Consider the following 23,286-nt stretch of genomic DNA (forward strand, 5'->3'; position numbering starts at 1 on the left):
TCCCTCAATACTTGGAGGTGACTGGCTACCCAAACCTACTGTGGCTCCTGATTCCTGTGAGGATTGCCAGGACAGGGGCTGAGAATCGTTATAATGATGCACATGGCGACCCAGGAGAATTATTGAGAGGACCTTCGGCCTCCTGAAGGGCAGGTTCAGATGCCTCCATCTAACCGGTGGATCCTTGTGCTACTCACCCGAGAAAGTCTGCCAGATAGTAGTGGCATGCTGCATGTTGCACAACCTGGCCTTCAGACAACATGTGCCTTATCTGCAGGAGGAGGAGACTGGAAATGCCCCTGTGGCAGCACTGGACCCCGAGGACAGTGAGGATGAGGAGGCAGAGGATGAGGATGTGGACAATAGAACATCAGTTATATGTCAATACTTCCAATGACACACAGGTGAGACAGTGGAACTGACAATTCCTCTGATTATTGATGTGTTCTGTGTGGCTGTAGCAGGATGGCATTCACTTCCTTTGAATCTCTACTTACTGTCACCTATGACTTCTCATTTTGCAGATGTTGGTGATATGACAACAGTGTACTGATGTGATGTCTACAGACAGATACAGGTCTTAAAATGTATGCCATCACAGTATTCAGATAATTTGCACAAGATGTAACTGTTTCCATATATGCACATTTTCATCACATAAAACACTTTCACTTAGTTTGTGTTCAAGGGTGTTTATTGTAATGCAAATAATTGATGGAAACGTGCAATGGACAGGTTAGTCCAGGGTATTGGTCCAGTCTATTTGTAGCACAGGTCCAGTGTCCAAGGGGCCATAGGAAGGGGAGCAAAGGCAGTTTAAAGTGGACAAGGTGGGACACAAGGGGGTCATTCAGGAGGGTCTCATTTCCTGGATGTGGTCTTGGTCTTGGCAAGTGTCTCTGGCTTCTGCCTGGGTCGCAGGGAACGTTTGCGGGTGGTTCACCTTCTGCAGGAGGAGGGGAGCTGGTGGCCTATGGGTCCTGTGGCAGTTCCTCCTACTCACTAGCTGCAGCGGAAGTGGTGGGCTGGTCAGTGTGCCTCCTGCAGCCGTTTTTTTTCCTGCATGTTGATTAAGATCTGGCCCGACTTGTCATGGGATTGGTTATAAGGTCTTGTGGCGCTTATTGGTGTTCGTTAAGGGTGGTGTGTGATGTGGGTGTGTGTTTTATAGTGCTATGGGTGTGTGGGTGTGGTGTGTGTATATGTGTCAGGTGTGTGTGTTTAGTTTTGGCCAATGTTGTTTTGTTTTGTATTAGGGGGTCCATTCTGAGCGTGCCAGTGTGTACAGCCAATGATTTACCGCCATTGAAGGTCCTCCGTGGTGATTCGTGGGTTATAATGTGGTGGGCGTTGTTTTGGTGGCGTAACGGTATGGGTGTTCGTACCACCACTTTAACATTAACCTTTGGGCTTGCGGATTTGTGTTGTGGCAGTATTCTGTCGGATTGGTGTGTTTGGTTTATAATATGGCGAATGGATATTTGCCACTGCAGCGGTATGTTGGTGGCCGTCACCACAGCGGTAAACGGGATTTACCGCCAATGACATAATGAGGGCCTTAGTTTCTTTGGGGAAACCTTGAAGGATCTACACAAATGACGACTTGCTGAATTCAGAATTGTTTCTAGTTCTCAGAATTGTATAGCTTTCCGGGATTCACACCCACTTCAACCACACATTGGAAGGATTTTGACAGCACAAAAAGATGGGAAACATGGGCTGTACACCTGCAAAATGGCAAAACTGTGTTAAAAAAATGTGGCTTTCTGAATCGTCTATTCCTGAAAGCTGGGAAGATGAGGTCAGGTGTTTAAATCTCTCTTTTAGAAACTAGTATCAGGCTGACACCTGGAACTAGCATCAATTTTCCGGACACAGGCATTACTTTCTTATATCAAAATATAGGAGGATAAAGCATAATAATATTCAAATGAGTACTTGTTTTGCTAAATATGCAAATCAACCATATTAACGTGTAGCTTAATAAATCACTTTAAGAACATCTGAAATCGCGGAAACGTTCCAATCTTCATTTTCTAAACCCAAACATGAACGTGGTTCAGTATATTCCAATATGGCCGCTGCGATGGCTATTCGTCATAAATAAACTAAAGACTATTTTCCGATTTTATTTCCTGCTCACAAAGCCCGACAGCCAACCAGAAAGTCGTTTCCCCTTCAAAATATTGATAGCCCTTGCTTTCCGACTATAAACTCCAAGAAAGAGACATAACGAAGTCGTGCGCAGCCAAGTCGCCCTAAAACGTTGTCAACTGAACGTCCATCTTGAAGTGCCACTCGGTGTCATAGACAGTCACTGAGTCAGTTTGAATTTTCCTAAATTATTTAAAGTTCTTACCGCCCATATATATCTTTTAATGAAGTAGTACAAATATAATATGGTTGTGAATAGCTTCTATGGATTTTACTTGTAAATATATTTGGATTGCTAGTTTTATAATATACCTATCTATATATGAATAATCGACCTGTAATCTAACATTATTTAAGTTATGTGCTTTTATGATTACAATTTTTATTATTTTGTTTACTAATCCGCGGCAAGAGTGCTGTCAGTAATTGGTAAGTGTGTCTTCGAACATGGCGATTCGCATGTAGTCAAAAGCATAGCTTCCTGTTCCGCGTGAGACTGATGCCGGGCGTCACTGCCTGTGACAGGGGCTCTGTGCTCTGTTTGCACCCGGGTCCAGGACCGTAGGGTGCTGGCGACGCTGCCGACATGGGGGAGGCGGAGAAGTTCCACTATGTCTACAGCTGTGATCTGGACATCAACGTTCAGCTCAAAATGTGAGTCTGGGAGGACGGGGTGGGAGGTGGAGAAGAGGGTTTCAAACTGGGATGGGTGACCGCCCCCTACCACTGTACGAGTAGGTTGTTATTGATCATAGTCACGTGGTCTTCTTTTGAGCCACAAGGAAAGGTACTGCAGACCACAGCTGAGGCTTCTGTCTGGGTAGACACTTTCAATGTATCTTAACTATCACTCAGTAGCTGTTAAAGTGGCCGTATTTTGTGTGTGATACTTTCAGCCAACCCTGTGCATCTTGGGACCTGTAGTTTACCAGTTTAAACAGCAGTGACTGGCTTAGTGCCACACGTGACCAGGGGTTATCAATCTGGTTACCAGTGTCTGTGCTTTTTGCATCAAAAGGTCAGATTCAAGGATCTAGGTGTGAGTTTATTCCAGACGAGAGCCCTACATTTATCATTTAACTTACCCAGAGACAAAAAGAAATTCACTCACGAAAATCCAGTCGATTCAGGGTTTTAAAGACTAATACAGAAGGCAAAAGATATTGGTTAATCAATAAATCAGAAATGCTCACAGTGCAAATAAATTGTAATATATAATTTGCAGTATAATCTTTAAATCCTAATCTAAACCGTGACCACCCCTAAATAAGGTCTAGCACAAGGCAAATGAGAATGAAGGAACATTGGCATAAAGACTGCTCCATAGGTCAGAAGAGAAAGGATATTAAACCTATTCTATAGTCAATATTAAAGCCTTTGGAGGGAGTCTGGAAAGAGCTCTGGCTCAACTCCAGGATTGTGAGCCTTTATGCATTTCTAAACAGAGACCGCGCACACACTGTAGTGTGACAAAGAAAGTTACATATCATGAATGGGTACATCGGAAACACGTTACATGTTAATATTGACATTTATCCTAATTCTAGTGAATATGCTCTACTATGTTATACACATAAACCAATACTGCATTAAAAAATATAAGCAGCATCTCCTTTCGGCCGAGGAAGTGGCCTTCATTTGTATGCAATTGTAAATCAGTCCCACACGCAACATCAGGATCTTAAAACATTACGGTTTTATAAATGTTACAAAGCAAGCAAGACCATAGAAGTAGCCACATTTCTTACTATTACTTAAACAATGAAGGTCCCATTTGAGCTATGCGGTGCGCAGTCAGGGAGGGGGAAGGTGAGTTTATGTTAAGCACTGGAAACCATATGCATTAAAATGTGCAATTGGAAAACAAGAGTATGCCTAAGGCTTTGCTGATGTCAAGCTAACATAACTCCATTATATTAGACACAGTAAAACATTTCATTTCCAACTTTCTAGTAACAAGTACATTTTAGAATTATTAGTTGTGGAATTTTCTTCGACACCAGCTTTTCACACCTGTGAAGCCGCTGATTCCTCATTCTGAGAATTTAAATCTTTGCTGCTTTTACCAAAATTCAGTAGCAGAAGCCTATCTCCCCATTTTTCAACGATGCAGGTTAGTTTAGTGTATAACTGCCGGAATGCCAACAGTTTACTGGTATTGGGATAAGTCTCCAGATGACTTCAAAGCATTAGAGACTGCTTGTTCATGTCAGGCACTCATTTAAGAACACAAGCCATTCTCGTCTTTGTAGTTCTGGTTTATCTCAATTGAGCCAGTTTCCTGAAATTCAAAAATACAATGGTTTCTAGAAGGGAACTTAAACTGGTGGATCCCAGTGTTTTCAGATTTAAAAATCCCATGTGTATATAAAACCATACTAATTTCTGTCCCAAATGGAGGCCAGTATTGTAGCACACTTCTCAAGGAATATTGAATACGAACGCTTCTAGTTTGTATTTTGTTAGTTATATTTTGAAGACTCACTGTCTGCGAAATACTTACTAAGCTTATGTTTTTCGGTCAAGAGCTCGCCCCCCCACGTCCGCAGCACCACCTTGCTGTGTCCGTGTCCCTGACCCCCGCCCACGCTGCTGCTAGCGTGTTCGAGGCCCTCCTCCACCTGCAGGCATCCTCCTGCGCCTCATCCCTGGTGTCTAGTGGGCTTCTGGTAAGCGTCGCTAGACTCGTGTGCATTGTGCCGTTTTCGCCGTATTGTGACTGCTTTCTGTTTTTCTGCGCCTTGCTTCCTTGCGCTCTGCCCCCATTTGTGCCTTTTTTAGATTGCTGTAATCCGCTTTTACATTGTGCCGTTTTTTCTGTATTTGTGACTGTATTCTGTCTTTCTGCGCCCTGCTTCCTTGCGCTTTGCCCCCATTTGTGCCTTTTTTAGATTGCTGTATTCCGCTTGTGCATTGTGCCGTTTCACAGTATTTGTGACTTTATTCCGTATTCTGTGACTTGCTTTTGTGCCTTTGTGCTTTTACTTCCAATTGTGCCTTTTGCTGTTTTCCGCTTTTTTCTCCCCTTGTGCGCTCCCCCTTGCCGATTTTCCTCGCCGCTCCCTTCCGCCTCCCGCCTCCCAGCTGCTCCTCCCTCCCCCCTCCCTTCTTAATGGTTGGCGCTGCGCGTCGAGGGTGAGCGACCTCTGACCTGTTTTTCGGTCTAGAGCTCGCCCCCCCACGTCCGCAGCACCACCTTGCTGTGTCCGTGTCCCTGACCCCCGCCCACGCTGCTGCTAGCGTGTTCGAGGCCCTCCTCCACCCTCAGGCATCCTCCTGCGCCTCATCCCTGGTGTCTAGTGGGCTTCTGGTAAGCGTCGCTAGACTCGTGTGCATTGTGCCGTTTTCGCCGTATTGTGACTGCTTTCTGTTTTTCTGCGCCTTGCTTCCTTGCCCTCTGCCCCCATTTGTGCCTTTTATAGATTGCTGTAATCCGCTTTTACATTGTGCCGTTTTTGCTGTATTTGTGACTGTATTCTGTCTTTCTGCGCCCTGCTTCCTTGCGCTTTGCCCCCATTTGTGCCTTTTTTAGATTGCTGTATTCCGCTTGTGCATTGTGCTGTTTCACCATATTTGTGACTTTATTGCGTATTCTGTGACTTGCTTTTGTGCCTTTGTGCTTTTACTTCCAATTGTGCCTTTTGCTGTTTTCCGCTTTTTTCACCCCTTGTGCGCTCCCCCTTGCCGATTTTCCCTGCCGCTGCCTCCCCTGCAGCCCCACCCCCCTCACGCCCCCATTCGCCGCTCCCTCCCGCCTCCCAGCTGCTCCTCCCTCCCCCTCCCTTCTTAATGGCTGGCGCTGCGTGTCCGGGCGCGCCGCTGGCGCGCCAGAGGCAAGCCCGTCTGCGCCCGTCCGTGCCTGGACCGCGCCCAGTGCCACCCCCCCCGGTCCGCACGCCCCCCGCACCTCCAAACGTCGCTACTCGGCCAGCGAACTCATCGCCCTCAACCCCGGCCCCTCCACAACTTGCTTCCAGGCCACACCGAAGAACACCAAAGGACCCTTCTCCTGCCACGCCTGCAACTTCACCTGCAACAGAACAAGGAAACCTGCAACAACCAGCACAAACCACCTCCACTGCATACTCCTCAACACACGCTCCGCACGAAAGCACGCAATCGAGCTCTGGGACCTGCTCGACACCACCGCCCCAGACGTAGCCTTCCTGACCGAAACCTGGTGGAACGAATCCTCAGCACCTGACATCGCCATAGCCATCCCGGACAGCTACAAGATCATCAGAAGAGACCGCCCCAACGGAATCGTAGGAGGAATAGCCATCACCCACAAATCCACCCTCAAAATCCACACCCACACGGACGACACCCTCAAGACCGCCGAACACCTGCACTTCCGGATCCACACTGACCCAAACACCACCCTCAGGGGAACGCTCATCTACCGACCCCCAGGACCATGAGCCCCCTTCAACGACTCTATCGCCGACCTCACGAGAACCCACACCCCTACGGACTACATCCTCCTTGGAGACCTCAATTTCCACCTGGAGAACAACAACGACGCCAACACCACATCGCTGATCGACAACCTCTCCAATCTCGGCCTCAGACAAATGGTCAACACACCCACCCACATCGCCGGCCACACGCTCGATCCATTCTTCTCCGCAAACAGCCACGTCACCTTCAGCCACACCACTGAACTCCATTGGACCGACCACCACTGCGTCCACTTCACATTCAAGAAGCACACCGAACACCACCTCACCCAACTACCACCTCACCGCCGCTGGAGCAAAGTCACCAAAGACCAACTGACCAGCACCCTCGCCCAGAACCCGCCTACCGACCCCACCGACCCAGACACCGCCGCCATCAACCTACGACGGTGGATCAACGACTGCGCTAACACCCTCGCACCACTCAAGAGGTCCACCCACAACCAAGGAAAGAAAAAAGCCGCCTGGTTCACAGAAGAACTCATCACCTCCAAACGCACCTGCCAGAAACTAAAAAAGAAATGGCTCCTCGAACGCTCACCAGACAGCCTGGCAGCCCACGAGGAAGCCTCCCGCAAGCATCACCAACTAATCCAACTCGCCAAACGTTTCCCCTTCACGGAACGCCTGAACAACAACGCACACGACAGCAAAGAACTCTTCTGCATCTTGAAAGAGCTATCCAACCCCAGCGCCAACGACATCCCACCCTCCCAAGAACTCTGCGAGGCCCTGTCCACCTTCTTCTATCAGAAGATCGCCGACATCCACAACAGCCTCAACACCACGCCTCCGCCAGACCCCACCTCCGACAGCTCCACCTACAACAACCGCCTGACCGCCTGGACCCACGTAGATGACTCGGAAACTTGCAAGATCATGAACTCCATCCACTCAGGATCCCCTTCAGACCCATGCCCCCACCACGTCTACAACAAGGCCGACTCCACCATCAACCTATCATTCGAAACCGCAACCTTCCCGGAAAGCTGGAAGCACGCCGAAATCCACGCCCTCCTCAAGAAACCCATGGCAGACCCCAACGACCTCAAAAACTTCCACCCGATCTCCCTCCTGCCCTTCCCGGCGAAGGTCATCGAGAAGATCGTCAACGCTCAACTCACCCACCACCTCAAGGACAATTCTATCCTGGACCCCTCCCAATCCGGTTTCAGACGCAACCACAGCACCGAGACCGCTCTCCTCGCCGCCACAGACGACATCAGACAGCAAATGGACAACAGCGAAACTTCAGCCCTCATCCTCCTGGACCTCTCCGCAGCCTTCGACACGGTCTGCCACCACACCCTACTAACACGCCTCCACGAAGCCGGAATACAAGAGAAAGCCCTCAACTGGATCTCCTCCTTCCTCTCCGGCAGAACCCAGAGAGTCCGACTCCCTCCCTTCCGCTCCGAAGCCACCAACATCATCTGCGGCGTACCCCAAGGCTCATCCCTCAGCCCGACGCTGTTCAACGTCTACATGGCCCCCCTCGCACAACTGGCCCTTCAGCACAACCTCAACATTCTCTCCTACGCCGACGACACCCAGATCATCCTCTCCCTCACCAAAGAACCACACACCGCTAAAGCCAATCTCCACAAGGGAATGAAGTCCATCGCCGAATGGATGAGAAAAAGCCGCCTGAAGTTGCACTCCGACAAAACGGAGTTCCTCATCCTTGGACGCACCCCCTCGGCCTTGGACGACTCCTGGTGGCCCACTGCGCGTGGACCCCCTCCAACACCAACCAACCACGCACGCAACCTGGGCTTCGTCCTCGACTCCGCCCTCACCATCTCCAAACAGGTCAACGCAGTCTCCTCCTCCTGCTACAACACCCTCCGCATGCTCCGTAGAATCTACAAATGGATCCCGACGGAAACCAGAAAAACGGTGACCCAGGCCCTCGTCAGCAGTAGACTGGACTACGGCAACGCACTCTACACAGGCATCCCAGCAAAAGACATCCGACGCCTCCAACGCATCCAAAACGCCTCCGCCCGACTGGTCCTAAACGTACCCCGCCGATGCCACATCTCCCACCACCTGAAAGACCTCCACTGGCTCCCCGTGGACAAGAGGATCACCTTCAAACTCCTCACCCACGCACACAAGGCGCTCCACAACGCCGGACCTGTCTACCTGAACAACAGACTCAACTTCTACGTCCCCTCCCGCCAACTCTGCTCCGCCAACCTCGCCCTCGCTCCCCGCTTCCAACGCAAGACCTCCGGCGGCAGATCCTTCTCCTATCTCGCCGCCAAGACCTGGAACGCCCTCCCGACCGCCTTGCGACAGACCCAGGATCTTCTCACCTTCAGGAGACTCCTCAAGTTCTGGCTCTTCGACCAGTAGCAGCAGCCCCCTCCCCCTTCAGCGCCTTGAAACCCTAACGGGTACGTAGTGCGCTCTATAAATACTGTGATTGATTGATTGATTGATTGATTGATTGATGTTATAAGGTATAAAATATAAAAATAAACATTTTCGCTCAATTTCTTCTGACAAAAGGATGTAGGTTGGAGGAAAATGTGGGCCTGGCGGGCTCCTGAGGCAAAATCCAAATCGTAGAAAGTTGTTCTTTGGTTCTTGGCAGTGGCAAATTCAACATGAATATATTGTTAAAAGGGGTTGGTTCTGGTCATAATCTTTGCATAGATGTGCTCTAGGTTTTCCGGTTGCAAGCTCAAAATGCAATTCACACAAAATCTAATTTTGGATATGACTGTGCCTCTCCATACAAATAGTACAGAAGTAACCTGGGACCTGGCAGTGTGAAGTTCCACCTGTACATTGCAGAAACGTGTTCTGGCTGTATATGTGGCATATTCAGTCTAAAAAATATGTTTTTTTCCGACACCAACGTCCTGTGCTTGGTAGTGGTATGTTCAACATGCACATTATAGAATATTGTGTGAGTTGTTAGTGGAAAGTTCAACTTGTAAATCACAGAAAGGTGTTTTAGTATGGGCCACATTTATCACCTGAATGGTATCGGTTTTTGGTGAGAAATTGGAGTAGCCTTTCTTCTACCAAACTGAGAGTGTCTTCCAACATTTCACCATAGCACACAATTAGGGAAGCACTTGTTTCGAAAGCATTGGGGATTTTGGAAGGTAAATATCTGGGGACCATATTAGTCAATATACAATTTATGTAGCACCCAGCTCGGCCACCGTTTTTGTCCATTGGATTAGAAATGTGAATTTACTTTATTTGAAGCATACTTTGATGTACTGGAAAAAAATGTGAGTACACTGCAGAGACAGCTGTAACTATTTAAAAATTGCCTGGGGACAGTTGACCTTAAGGAGTTCAAAAATGCAACCACTTTAAAGGAAGTGACATGGTTTATTGTGTACCAAACAGCTATAAAACAATTGTAAGACAGGCCTCGAAAAATCATAAAAATGTTACTAGACCTACAGGTCGAGTAACTTGAATAATCTACTCAACCAGAACTGTAATGTACTTGATACGTAAAACGGGTCTCAAACTATGTGATTCTAGTCAAATATTTTAGTTTATAGAGTCGTCTTTTTCTTCATTCTCACATATGAGTGTACCTTCAAATATGTGAGCTCAGCATTTCTGATTTACCCCCAAAACAATGTGTTTGATTAAATAGACTAAACGTTTGCTCCACGTATAAAAATAATCTAGACCATATATAGGGGACACCTGATCCATGACTTGCCTCTTAGTTTACTTATAGCATTGCTTCCAGGGCAGGAGTGTTTTTAGGTTTATGTTTAAACACTCACTTTTAATAAATATATTACTAAAGCATGATGTGGTAGCGCACTGTCCTTTACAGACAGTACATTTCCAAGAAATGTCCAAAAACCTTCCCACTAACTTGCAGCTTTACTGATAAAACAATATAATGTATTACCAAACTGTGAAAATCTGGTTTCATAAAGCATATTTATTCTTTGCCCATCACCAAGTAAAGTGTTCTGATTTGTTTTCATCCTATTAAAACATTTTTTTCATCACACAGTAGCACAGTGGGCTTTCACAACTCCTGTAATATATTTTGAAATGTTTGTATAGTTGACTTAGCTATTTAAATGTTTTGTCTTAGGAAAAATCTGACAACATCTTGGAACTCTGCAGTCAGAAGGAAAATTAATTGTAAGGCAAACTGACTTTTGACCTCTGTGTTCTGCTTTCCTTCCTATCTCGTAATCAGAGCTTACAGAACATATCAAGAATGCACTTCTGAGTTCAAAGAAGACCTTTATTGTTGTTAATTCTTCCCCACCCACAAGTTCTTGAGTGACGAATTATTAGATTTCAAGCACAAAAGTAGTCACAGCATTAAAACAAAATATATCTCAGTTGCAATATACACAGCAGGTTATATATATAAGATATTGATAAGATATTGAATGCAAAGCAAAACAAATACTTCACCGTGTGAGAAACTGTTTACAGCTTCATCTTTCTGGGGTCTGCAAGTTGATGACTCCGGTCAACTGCGAGAAAGAGATCTACCCACACGGGAGACTGGCAACTGGCGCCAAGTTCCAGTCCAAAGTCAGGCAGAAAAGAATCTAATTCCCTGAAGCCCCGAGCCATCCTTTCAAAAGCGTGCCCCCTCCTCTCAGACTCGGGGAAAACTACGCAAGCCTTTGGAGACTGGCCAGATCTCCTAGACTGCTCCTCTTCCCAGGCCTGAGCAGAAAGGAAAACACCAAATGTACTCTCTCTTATCAGGTCTAGTCTGGTGTGAGAAAAACATCTTGGTTCATCTTGTGCAAAAACACAGCTTGGAAAAATACAGCTTGGATTCTCAACTGCAATGTCTAACTCCACGTTAAAGGCAATAGGCAGCTAACCTAAATATCAAATGTAATGTCTAATGTCATGTCAAAGCCAATAGGCAGCTGAGCTGAATACAAAATGCAATGTCTAATATCATGTCAAAGCCAATAGGCAGCTAAACTGAATACAAAATGCAATGTCTAATATCATGTCAAAGCCAATAGGCATCTAAACTGAATATAATGTCTAATATGTCAAAGCCAATAGGCAGAATACAGAATGTAATGGCTACTGCAAAGTCAAAGCCAATAGGCAGCTAAACTGAATACAGAAAGTAATGGCTAATGCCATGTCAAAGCCAATAGGCGGCTAGGCTGAACAAAACATATAATGTGCTACTGGTGAACATTGAGCAACTAATATGCGCAGTGGTGAAACACAAAGTCATTGGTCAAACTCCATTAATAGCATCACATTCCACCCTATGACCAATGAATTGTTGTTTCACATATCTCTTGTTTCAAAAAAAAAAAAAACATCAGCACAAAAAAAACATTATCAGCAAATCAGATTTGAATGAACAAAGCAATCACTGTAAAGCAATAGAAGTGGATCAGGGGTGTGGAATTTATTAAAATATCTACTTGTCCAGGGGACAGGTTGCTTCTCAAATCTACTTGTCCTGTAAAAAGATCTACTTGTCCCTTTGGTGCCATGTAGTGTGGCGACAAATTATGGCAGCAATTAATAGCCTCTCTGATTATGCCAGGGCTACTACCATAGTAGGGCTTGAATACTTGGAGTTTCAATCCCTACTGTAGCAATTTCCTTATTTTGCCACCTTTCTGCAGATCTGCATACTGGGGCTGGAGGAAGCAGTAAGCAATAGTTCCAGGGCTGGAATACCTTTGAGTCTGCAAACCTACTAACCTGCATGTTTTAAAGATTTTTACCAGCTTCTCTCTAATATTTTCCCATAATAAGAAAGGTTGGGCATTTACTCCTGACAATGGCAGAATTAGAACTTCTTCCAGGGTTGGGAAGAAAGTGGCTGGAGGGAAAATGAACTTGCAAATGCTCAATAGATTTTCACATGAGCAAATCTACACATCGTATTTACCCACGCTAAAATACAGTTCACAAATATTTTATAGGGGTACAACATATACCATGGGTGCACTTTTGTGACTTTCTTTAAGAATTTGGGGCCACAAGTAGGTAGGTTCAGATTTGTGACCTGCAAATTGCGAGTCGCAAATCCGAATGTAGGATGGTGTCCTTGACACCATCTGTGATTCGCAAGGGCTTCGCAAATGCCTACATCATGAATAATCATGAGGTGGGTCGCAATTTGCGACCCCCTCACGAATGGTGGCCTGCTGGAGACAGCAGACCACCATGTCTGTGACTGCTTTTCAATAAAGCAGTTTTTTTGGGGTTTTTTTGTAATGCAGCCAGTTTTCCTTAAAGGAAAACGAGATGCATAACAAAAACGAAAAATGAAACGTTTTTGTTTAATTTTTTCAGAGCAGGCAGTGGTCCGTAGGACCACTCCCTGCTCTGAAAAAATGTTTACAGTGACTTTCACAATGGGGAAGGGGTCCCATGGGGATCCCTTCCCTTTTGCGAAAGTGTTAGCACCCATTTGAAATGGGTGCAAACTGCGATTGGTTTGCGCCCGAGTTCGCGGTCACAAAACAATCCTACATTGCACTGTGAGTTGCAATTAGGAAGGGAACACCCCTTACTAATTGCGAGTCGCTAACCCGTTTTGTGATTCGGTAACCAGGTTACTGAATCGCAAAACTGGGTTTGTGCATCGCAATGTGCTTTTTGCACGTCGCAAACAGCGAAAGTCGCTGTTTGCGACATGCAAAAAGCTACCTACATGTGGGTCTTGGTCCCTAATTAGGTCTGGTGTTAACAAAGACATTTTGTTTTTATTAAACTTCTATTTCTCTCTCTTTCGGCTGGCTTTACTGTGAGTGATCGCATTCTGCTCTTCCACAAGGAGTATATTGCCACACAAAGTAGTTTTGTTCAGTGTCAGGAACTACAGTGGCAATCAGTGACGTAACGAAACTGGAGGGTGCCCCTTTGCAAAGAACATGGAGGAGCTCCCTCTCCAGACTCGCTCAGGGCAGGTGCTGTGCTGACGGGGCCCCCTGGAGGGCGGCTGCGGGGCCTTTGTTATGCCGCTGGTGGCAACGTGTGCTTTAAGAGTTCAAAAACTTTTGGGGGGGGTTTTGCCAATGTTTGTTACATTGTTGAGGGCCTGATAGCTCCCACAACAATAAAGTGTTACAAAAGCCATGTCAAAACAAGACATGCATTGATGAAACTAAAAGACTTATAAAAGTATGTCAGATCAGTTGGCTTTGTCAGTGTTTGTTTATTTTCATGCTTCCCATAATCGTGTTGAAAATGGTTACACTGATTTTCCATTAGAAATATTTTTGGGAAATACTAGCATGCATCAACACATTTTACTAAATGACATTTCATTTGCATATAATCAGAGAGCATTCTGGGAGCATTATACTTAGCCTCTTAGCCTAAACTTTTCAAACATGTGTGTACACGTTTTTTTTTTTTTGTACTGGAACCAACGTCAGTAGTGAAGTGTGACCTTAAAACATTTATTTACAGCACGCACCCTAATAATGAAGGCTTTCAAATAATGAACCATAAATACAAGTTCGAACAGCATTATCTTCTGGAAACACATTACCTCAACTGCAGAGAGTTCAACTCTCTGTAAACAGGCAGCCAAAGGGTTTGTGCTGCAGGGGGTTGGGCCTACTTGTCCCAAGGACAAAGTAAACATAAAAACTTGTTGCCCTTGACCCCAAACAAGATGTCCCTAGGAATTCCACATCCCTGTGGATTAAGGTATTGAACTCATAACCTTTCACCTCAGATACATCTACACAGAAAAGACTGAAACTTTTATACTCTAAATGAGATTATAGTGTCTCTAAAATAGCAATTTGATGTAGCATGAGTACTACTCATGTAAAGGTGCATGGTCCACCTGAAAGGTTTGCTGGAAGGTAAGTGAAAGTCAGAGTTCCACACGAGAAAAAACACAGACAGTTAACTGTTAAGGTTGCTTAGTTCCAGAGGAAGAATGTAATCAAACAAGTTGAGCTTGAACTGAAGGCGCCATTTGCGCAAAATGGATCCTTGGTGCTCGCACTTTACTCAGTCAGGTTCAGGTTGGGGGTTCGGTCCCTTCCCCGACCCCACACGCACACACCCGAAGGGGGACCACACAGCACACTCAGGGTCAGTGGCAAAACGTGGTAGGATCTGCAAAAGAAAAAAGTATGACTTTTCTTGCAAATAACATTTGTCATTTGAAATGTACCCTTCCTCTTTCTTTCCCTGTTTTATAATCAGCAGGACGTTTTTGGGGCCCTTTGTTATAATTTCTGCAGGTTCTGGAGGGTCACTTGGGGCTTCAACCCACACATCAGCACTGAGGTTTTTATCTGCTGCACCACAGCTTCCCTTTTCTTGCACTGTCAGAAGGGCTGGGGCAGACTCCTTCTTTACCAAACCTCCGTTCACTGCATTTTTGACAAGTTGGGCCATTCTGTCTCCAATTTGTATGAATGAATCAGATTCTTTTCTAAGTATCAGCATAATTTTGATTTCTCCTTGATAATCTGCAGCAATCACTCTCCCTAAAACCTGATCAATTTGCCATATCTGTCCTGGTAACTTTCCTCTCTCTCTGACTGCTTGTGGGACAGATTGCTCTTGTGCGTGCTGCACAGTTTTTATCAAATCTATGGGAATGTGCATCTCTCTCATCTCTGCCCACCTGTAAGTGTCTTTTTCTCCCAGCTGTTCACATTTCTGGTGCACCCACTTAGCCATCCCCACTAAGTCAGAATTCTGGGTGAACACTTCTCTCTCTGAATTTTTCTCTTTAACATCTGCAAGGGAATTGAACCAGTTAGGTGCAAGCCATGTGGAAAACCAAACGGCTAAACCATTGGCAATAAACCAAGAATCAGTGTAAAAATGACACATCTCACGCAGCTCTTGCTTTAAAATCTGACACACATTGTACAACGCTGTTCCTTCTACTGTGCCAGAAAACAACATTTCAGTCAATGAATCATTGTTCAAACAAACATGCTTTTTATCTTCAGTGGACACGAATTCAAATGGTGCACTCAATTTCACTGGTGACTCTTTTACCTGTGGTACTCTAGCCCTGTCTTGCAAATACCAGATCCAGTGTATGATCCTAGCTAGGGGCACTCTTTTCTTCCCCTGTTCCTGATTTACATGTAAATCAGTGTTTCCCTCTTGCACTGCGCAGAAACCTAAAGTCTGCATTATTTCATTTGCCAAACCATAAGCGCGCAGCTGCATATAATTTTTCCCAGTGACCATAAACCAAAGTGTTAGGATTTCACTCAGATGAGGGCTATTCTGTTTCCAAAAATCAAACAAGCTAATGAAACTCGGTGTCTCTTGCTTAGTGCAAACAGTAAGAAGCTCTAAAATCTTTCCTTTTACTTGTGCATTTTGCGATGGTAACTCGTAAATCACATTCTGAGCTCTGTTCGTGTTATTAGTTAAGGAATGCACTTCGACTGCCAAAAAATCTGGCTCACACGGCTCAGACTGTCCCACAGCTGTCTTAACCCCCTGTTAGAAATGGGGTCTTTGGTTGACAGTCAGGTTACCCCCTGTTCAAGCAAGGACCCTCACTCTAGTCAGGGTAAAAGAGAATCACCCTCAGCTAACCCCTGCTTACCCCCTTGGTAGCTTGGCAGAGCAGTAGGCTTAACTTCAGAGCGCTAGGTGTAAAGTATTTGTACCAACACACACAGTAACTCAATGAAAACACTACGAAATGACACAACACCGGTTTAGAAAAATAGGAAATATTTATCTAAACAAAACAAGACCAAAACGACAAAAAATTCGACATACACAAGTCAAGTTATGAATTTTTAAAGATTAAACTCAAAAATAGCGCTTAGAAACAAAAATGCTTCAATGAGATGTTAACACGGCGTCGTGACGGAGTCGTTCCCAACAAGCCGACACCAGCGGCGCCGGACACGGAGTCGTGTAGACCCCCAAGTACAGTACCTTTGTTGAAGAGTGAAAACAAGCCGAGGCGCGAAGTCAGGAATCGCGGCGTCTGTGCGAAACGTTGAATCCGTGCACTTCAAGCGGCGTCGGTCACGACGTGGTGCAGCGACTTCCACGGAGTCGCGGACTTCAGCGGGGCTGCTGCGGCGACGGGCCTGCGAAGAGTGTCGCGTTCCAGTGAAGGTCACGGCGTCATGTGCAGGCGGTGTTACTGGATTCAGCAGCGGCGTCGGTCCGAAGTCGTCCGAAGTCGATTTCCTTGGATTCCACCAACTTTCCTTTCAAGGGCCCAAGGACTGGATAGGGCACCACTTGTCGGGGCAGGAGTCTCTCCAGAGACTCCAGGTGCTGGCAGAGAGAAGTCTTTGCTGTCCCTAAGACTTCAAACAACAGGAGGCAAGCTCTAAATCAAGCCCTTGGAGATTTCTTCACAAGATGGAAGGCACACAAAGTCCAGTCTTTGCCCTCTTACTCTGGCAGAAGCAGCACTGCAGGAAAGCTCCACAAAGCACAGTCACAGGCAGGGCAGCACGTCTTCCTCAGCTATCAGCTCTTCTCCAGGCAGAGGTTCCTCTTGGTTCCAGAAGTGTTTCTAAAGTCTGTAGATTTGGGTGCCCTTCTTATACCCATTTTAGTCTTTGAAGTCACCTTTCTTCAAAGGGGACTCACACCTACTTGTGAAATCCTGCCTTGCCCAGGCAAGTCATCAGACACACAGCAGGGGGTTGGAGCCGGCATTGTCAGAGGCAGGCACAGTCCTTTCAGATGAGAGTGACCACTCCACCCCTCCCTCCTAGCAGAGATGGCTAATCAGGAAATGCAGGTTACACCCCAGCCCCCTTTGTGTCACTGTCTGGTGTGAGGTGAAAAACAACCCAACTGTCAAACTGACCCAGACAGGGAATCCACAAACACGGCAGAGTCACAGAATGGTTTAAGCAAGAAAATGCTCACTTTCTAAAAGTGGCATTTTCAAACGCACAATCTTAAAATCAACTTTACTAAAAGATGTATTTTTAAATTGTGAGTTCAGGGACCCCAAACTCCACATGTCCATCTACTCTCTAGGGGAATCTACACTTTAATCATATTTAAAGGTAGCACCCATGTTATCCTATGAGAGAGACAGGCTTTGCAACAGTGAAAAACGAAATTGGCAGTATTTCACTGTCAGGACATATAAACCACATTACTATATGTCCTATCTTATCCATACACTGCACCCTGCCCTTGGGGCTACCTAGGGCCTACCTTAGGGGTGCCTTACATGTAAGAAAAGGGAAGGTTTAGGCCTGGCAAGTGGGTACACTTGCCAAGTCGAATTTACAGAGTAAAAATACAGACACTGCAGTGGCAGGTGCGAGACATGATTACAGGGTTACTTGTGTGGGTGGCACAACCAGTGCTGCAGACCCACTAGTAACATTTGATTTACAGGCCCTGGGCACCTCTAGTGCACTTTACTAGGGACTTAACAGTAAAACAAATATGCCAATCATGGAGAACCAATTACGTACACATTTTAAACAGGAGAGCATATGCACTTTAGCACTGGTTAGCAGTGGGAAAGTGCTCAGAGTTCAAAAGCCAACAGCAACAGGTCGGAAAAAAATAGGAGGTAGGAGGCAAAAAGACTGGGGATGACCCTGCATGAGCAAAAGTCCAACACGACCCCCTACCAGCCTAAAGCCAGGGGAGAACAATCAATACCTTGATGTACTTCCCTGATTGGGGCGATAGAACAAGGACCCAGGCCCACAACAGCAGGGGCATGTTCCAGTTCTACACCTTCCTGACTCCAGTTGGATCCCTCTGTCCATACTCTCAGGGCCCACTAAGCTAACCCATGGGGAACCCTTCTCCACATCTGCAGACACCATCTTTGCAGCGCCTAACTTTACTTTGCTCACAGATGTATTGCAATGGGCAGATAGTACTACCAGGGCCAACACAGTGGTGTTGCCCACTCCACCCCTGGGGTGTGACTCTCGTTCCCCCCAGGGGCAGCTCTGTCCACCAGGACAGCAAACCACAGTGACCCCTGACAACTGTCAGGGATGAGAGCCTGACCTCAGGCCTCTCCAACCACTGTGACTGTGGAGAGTGGGGGGTGGTAGCCCCAGGTGCCTGACACCCTTTGACCACTCTACCTTCCACCAGGTCAGAGAAGATAACCTGACCCTGGTCCTCCCCTCTGGGGCGCTGTATCCTCCCTCCAGGAGCGGCACCCCCAGAGTAAAAAATTGCCAGGGTGCTTGTAGAAGCAGTCCTGCGCAATTCTTCCACCAGTGCAGGGATGTTAACCTGCAACTGGTCCGCCAATCTGGGGTCTGTACCTTCAGGTTGGATCAGGGCCAGGGGTGAGGCTTCCCTCTCCCTGCCCTCCCTTCTGGGGTCCTGCACCCCCCAACTAGGAGTGGGCCCCCCAGAAGACAACATGGTAGGGGCACTGTTAGCAGTAGCCCCTTCCTCCAGGTCAGGGGGGACACCCTGAACCTGATCCTCCAGTCCAGGGTCTGTACCCACAGACTGGACCACTGCCTGGCAACCCAGGTCTTCCTGGGGGGCATACCTACCCCCCCACCAGGTCAGAGTTTACCCCCTGAACCTGATCATTCAACCCAGAGTCACCACCCTGCGGTTGAACCTTTGCCTGGCACACCAGGACTTCCAGGGGGGCACACTTACCCCCCTCTAGGGACGCACTGTCCCCAAGGGCCACACAAGAGTCTGGCTGGCGCAGGTCCCCTGACCTCTGCCCATCTGACAGAGTCTGGATTTCCCCCAACCCAGAAATGGTCTCACCAAGGTCATTCCTGGGGCGCTCTGCTCTCAGAGCTGACCCCTGACCCTCCAGGTTCTCCACTGGGGTCCGCAACCCCCTCTCAACCCTTTGTCTGGACTTCTGCACCCCCTCACTAGGAGTGGTACTACCAGACACCAGAACTGGTGGGACGTTGGCTACAGCCGCCCCCCCCAAGTTCTCCTGACACTGTGGGGTCTCCCTCAACAGATGGCCCTATGGTACAGGCTAGGCTCCCTTCCTGGTGTTCCCTCATGGAACTCTCCAGGACCTGGGACCGGATCTCGGGCACCTTGGGCCTCAACCCATCCCCATTCCCTCTCCTCTGAGACTGGACATGGGGTCCCTCACCCATCCCACTACACTGGGACCTACCTGGGACACTACAATCCTTCCCTACCTCACCTGGTTGGGAACTACCTAGACCACTCCTCTCAGGAGCACCCCCAAATGCCTCTTCAGACTTTCTGGTACTCACCCAGAAGTCTGCCTCCATTGTAAGCTCCCTGGGGTCAGAGAACCCACACTCCACCTGGTGTTGGCATAGCTCTGGAAAATAAGGACTAGACATATGCTCTCCAGCAATTACATCACTCAGCCCCTCACATTAATTAACCAAAGTACCCTTCACCCAACCATCCAGTGACTCTGCTTTGAAAAAGCACCCCACATCACCCTCCTGAGACTGGTGAGACAGTACCTGACTGTCCCTGACACTCAACCCACACTCTTCTGGGATGTCTTCACACTCCATAACCAGGACTTCTACCTGGGGGGAACCCCTCTCCCTGTCACTCTCACCTAGAGTCAGTAGAGTGTCCCTCCCACCAGTAGGAATATGACTCCCCATGCCAGTTCCCCAATCCACCTCAGGGACCCTGTGCATCACTGGAGTTACCTCATACCCCTGAACCTCCTGGTGTGTGTTAACTCCCTCCTTCAAGTAGGGCACCACATCTCTGGGCATGTGCACTTCTTCAGCAGCACTAGATATAAAATTGTTGCTACCACAATTCCAGCTGGATTCAGCCCTCATGACTTCCAGCTCCTTCATTTTGAGCTCATAAGCCCAAATCCTCTTTTTGATCTCTAAGTCCCTCCTCCTTTCTTCCAACTCCTTCTCCCTTTGCATCCTCAACTCCTTGAACCGGCGAGCCCTCTCTGCCTGTCTGTCCTGTAACTCTTCAGGAGTCAGACCCTTGGATGACACCCTGCTACCCCTCCTGGGGACCCTCCCCCCAGGCGTAACAGGTACCTCCACTACACCACTGTGTATCCTCTGCACTTCCCCACCCACATTCTCCTCCTCTGTGTGCCCTCCAGCCTTCTTGATTGTCACCCAGGCCCTCTGTGCCTTTTGCAGCTCCCCCTCCCTGGTGGAGCTCTCAGTGGGACAGTCAAGATCTTTAAGGAACTGTTTCAATTGAGCAACTGAGTACTCCTTCAGTTTCTCCATTTCAAACACAGCTCCAGCTGTTGCATCTCCAGATTGAGACATGATGGTCACAAGTGCAAAATTCCAAAGGCAGAAAATAAGTTCCCAATGAAGTAAAAAGAATCAGTCAAGGGATCAGCAAAATCATGGAAGTAAAACAAAAAGGAGTCCTTAAGAGAAAAAGCCAAAGATCACCAAACAAGTAGTATGTGGTCACGTAGTGGTCTGAACTCAAACAGTAGTGTACACTTAATTACTGTATGTCAAGTACAAATACAAGTCCAAATCCCAACCGCTGATCACCAATGTTAGAAATGGGGTCTTTGGTTGACAGTCAGGTTACCCCCTGTTCAAGCAAGGACCCTCACTCTAGTCAGGGTAAAAGAGAATCACCCTCAGCTAACCCCTGCTTACCCCCTTGGTAGCTTGGCAGAGCAGTAGGCTTAACTTCAGAGCACTAGGTGTAAAGTATTTGTACCAACACACACAGTAACTCAATGAAAACACTACGAAATGACACAACACCGGTTTAGAAAAATAGGAAATATTTATCTAAACAAAACAAGACCAAAACGACAAAAAAATTCGACATACACAAGTCAAGTTATGAATTTTTAAAGATTAAACTCAAAAATAGCGCTTAGAAACAAAAATGCTTCAATGAGATGTTAACACGGCGTCGTGACGGAGTCGTTCCCAACAAGCCGACACCAGCGGCGCCGGACACGGAGTAGTGTAGACCCCCAAGTACAGTACCTTTGGTGAAGAGTGAAAATAAGCCGAGGCGCGAAGTCAGGAATCGCGGCGTCTGTGCGAAACGTTGAATCCGTGCACTTCAAGCGGCGTCGGTCACGACGTGGTGCGGCGACTTCCACGGAGTCGCGGACTTCAGCGGGGCTGCTGCGGCGACGGGCCTGCGAAGAGTGTCGCGTTCCAGTGAAGGTCACGGCGTCAGGTGCAGGCGGTGTTACTGGATTCAGCAGCGGCGTCGGTCCGAAGTCGCCCGAAGTCGATTTCCTTGGATTCCACCAACTTTCCTTTCAAGGGCCCAAGGACTGGATAGGGCACCACTTGTCGGGGCAGGAGTCTCTCCAGAGACTCCAGGTGCTGGCAGAGAGAAGTCTTTGCTGTCCCTGAGACTTCAAACAACAGGAGGCAAGCTCTAAATCAAGCCCTTGGAGATTTCTTCACAAGATGGAAGTCACACAAAGTCCAGTCTTTGCCCTCTTACTCTGGCAGAAGCAGCACTGCAGGAAAGCTCCACAAAGCACAGTCACAGGCAGGGCAGCACGTCTTCCTCCGCTATCAGCTCTTCTCCAGGCAGAGGTTCCTCTTGGTTCCAGAAGTGTTTCTAAAGTCTGTAGATTTGGGTGCCCTTCTTATACCCATTTTAGTCTTTGAAGTCACCCTTCTTCAAAGGGGACTCACACCTACTTGTGAAATCCTGCCTTGCCCAGGCAAGTCATCAGACACACAGCAGGGGGTTGGAGCCGGCATTGTCAGAAGCAGGCACAGTCCTTTCAGATGAGAGTGACCACTCCACCCCTCCCTCCTAGCAGAGATGGCTAATCAGGAAATGCAGGTTACACCCCAGCCCCCTTTGTGTCACTGTCTGGTGTGAGGTGAAAAACAACCCAACTGTCAAACTGACCCAGACAGGGAATCCACAAACACGGCAGAGTCACAGAATGGTTTAAGCAAGAAAATGCTCACTTTCTAAAAGTGGCATTTTCAAATGCACAATCTTAAAATCAACTTTACTAAAAGATGTATTTTTAAATTGTGAGTTCAGGGACCCCAAACTCCACATGTCCATCTACTCTCTAGGGGAATCTACACTTTAATCATATTTAAAGGTAGCACCCATGTTATCCTATGAGAGAGACAGGCTTTGCAACAGTGAAAAACGAAATTGGCAGTATTTCACTGTCAGGACATATAAACCACATTACTATATGTCCTACCTTATCCATACACTGCACCCTGCCCTTGGGGATACCTAGGGCCTACCTTAGGGGTGCCTTACATGTAAGAAAAGGGAAGGTTTAGGCCTGGCAAGTGGGTACACTTGCCAAGTCGAATTTACAGAGTAAAAATACACACACAGACACTGCAGTGGCAGGTGCGAGACATGATTACAGGGTTACTTGTGTGGGTGGCACAACCAGTGCTGCAGGCCCACTAGTAACATTTGATTTACAGGCCCTGGGCACCTCTAGTGCACTTTACTAGGGACTTAACAGTAAAACAAATATGCCAATCATGGAGAACCAATTACGTACACATTTTAAATAGGAGAGCATATGCACTTTAGCACTGGTTAGCAGTGGGAAAGTGCTCAGAGTTCAAAAGCCAACAGCAACAGGTCGGAAAAAAATAGGAGGTAGGAGGCAAAAAGACTGGGGATGACCCTGCATGAGCAAAAGTCCAACACCCCCTCATTACTGGAATGGGAAAAGACAGATTCTTCTAAAACAGCAGTTTTATCACTTTCAGCATTATCTTGCATTAATGTATTCTGGCTAATTTGCTCACGT

The 23,286-nt window shown here is 47.1% G+C and overlaps 1 protein-coding gene across 1 annotated transcript in view; it reads left to right on the plus strand.

Annotated features, from left to right (window-relative positions):
• The first annotated feature begins 2,651 nt into the window (after positions 1-2,651).
• Positions 2,652-23,286, plus strand: part of PIK3C3 (phosphatidylinositol 3-kinase catalytic subunit type 3) — a 699,052-nt gene continuing 678,417 nt past the window's right edge. Inside the window, exon 1 of the mRNA XM_069218786.1 lies at positions 2,652-2,808. Within this exon, the coding sequence (XP_069074887.1) occupies positions 2,741-2,808 (68 nt within the window). The 5' untranslated portion in view covers positions 2,652-2,740. The remainder of the gene's footprint in view (positions 2,809-23,286) is intronic.

This window comes from Pleurodeles waltl, chromosome 1_1 (assembly GCF_031143425.1).
Source record: "Pleurodeles waltl isolate 20211129_DDA chromosome 1_1, aPleWal1.hap1.20221129, whole genome shotgun sequence".
NCBI classification, from domain to species: domain Eukaryota; kingdom Metazoa; phylum Chordata; class Amphibia; order Caudata; family Salamandridae; genus Pleurodeles; species Pleurodeles waltl.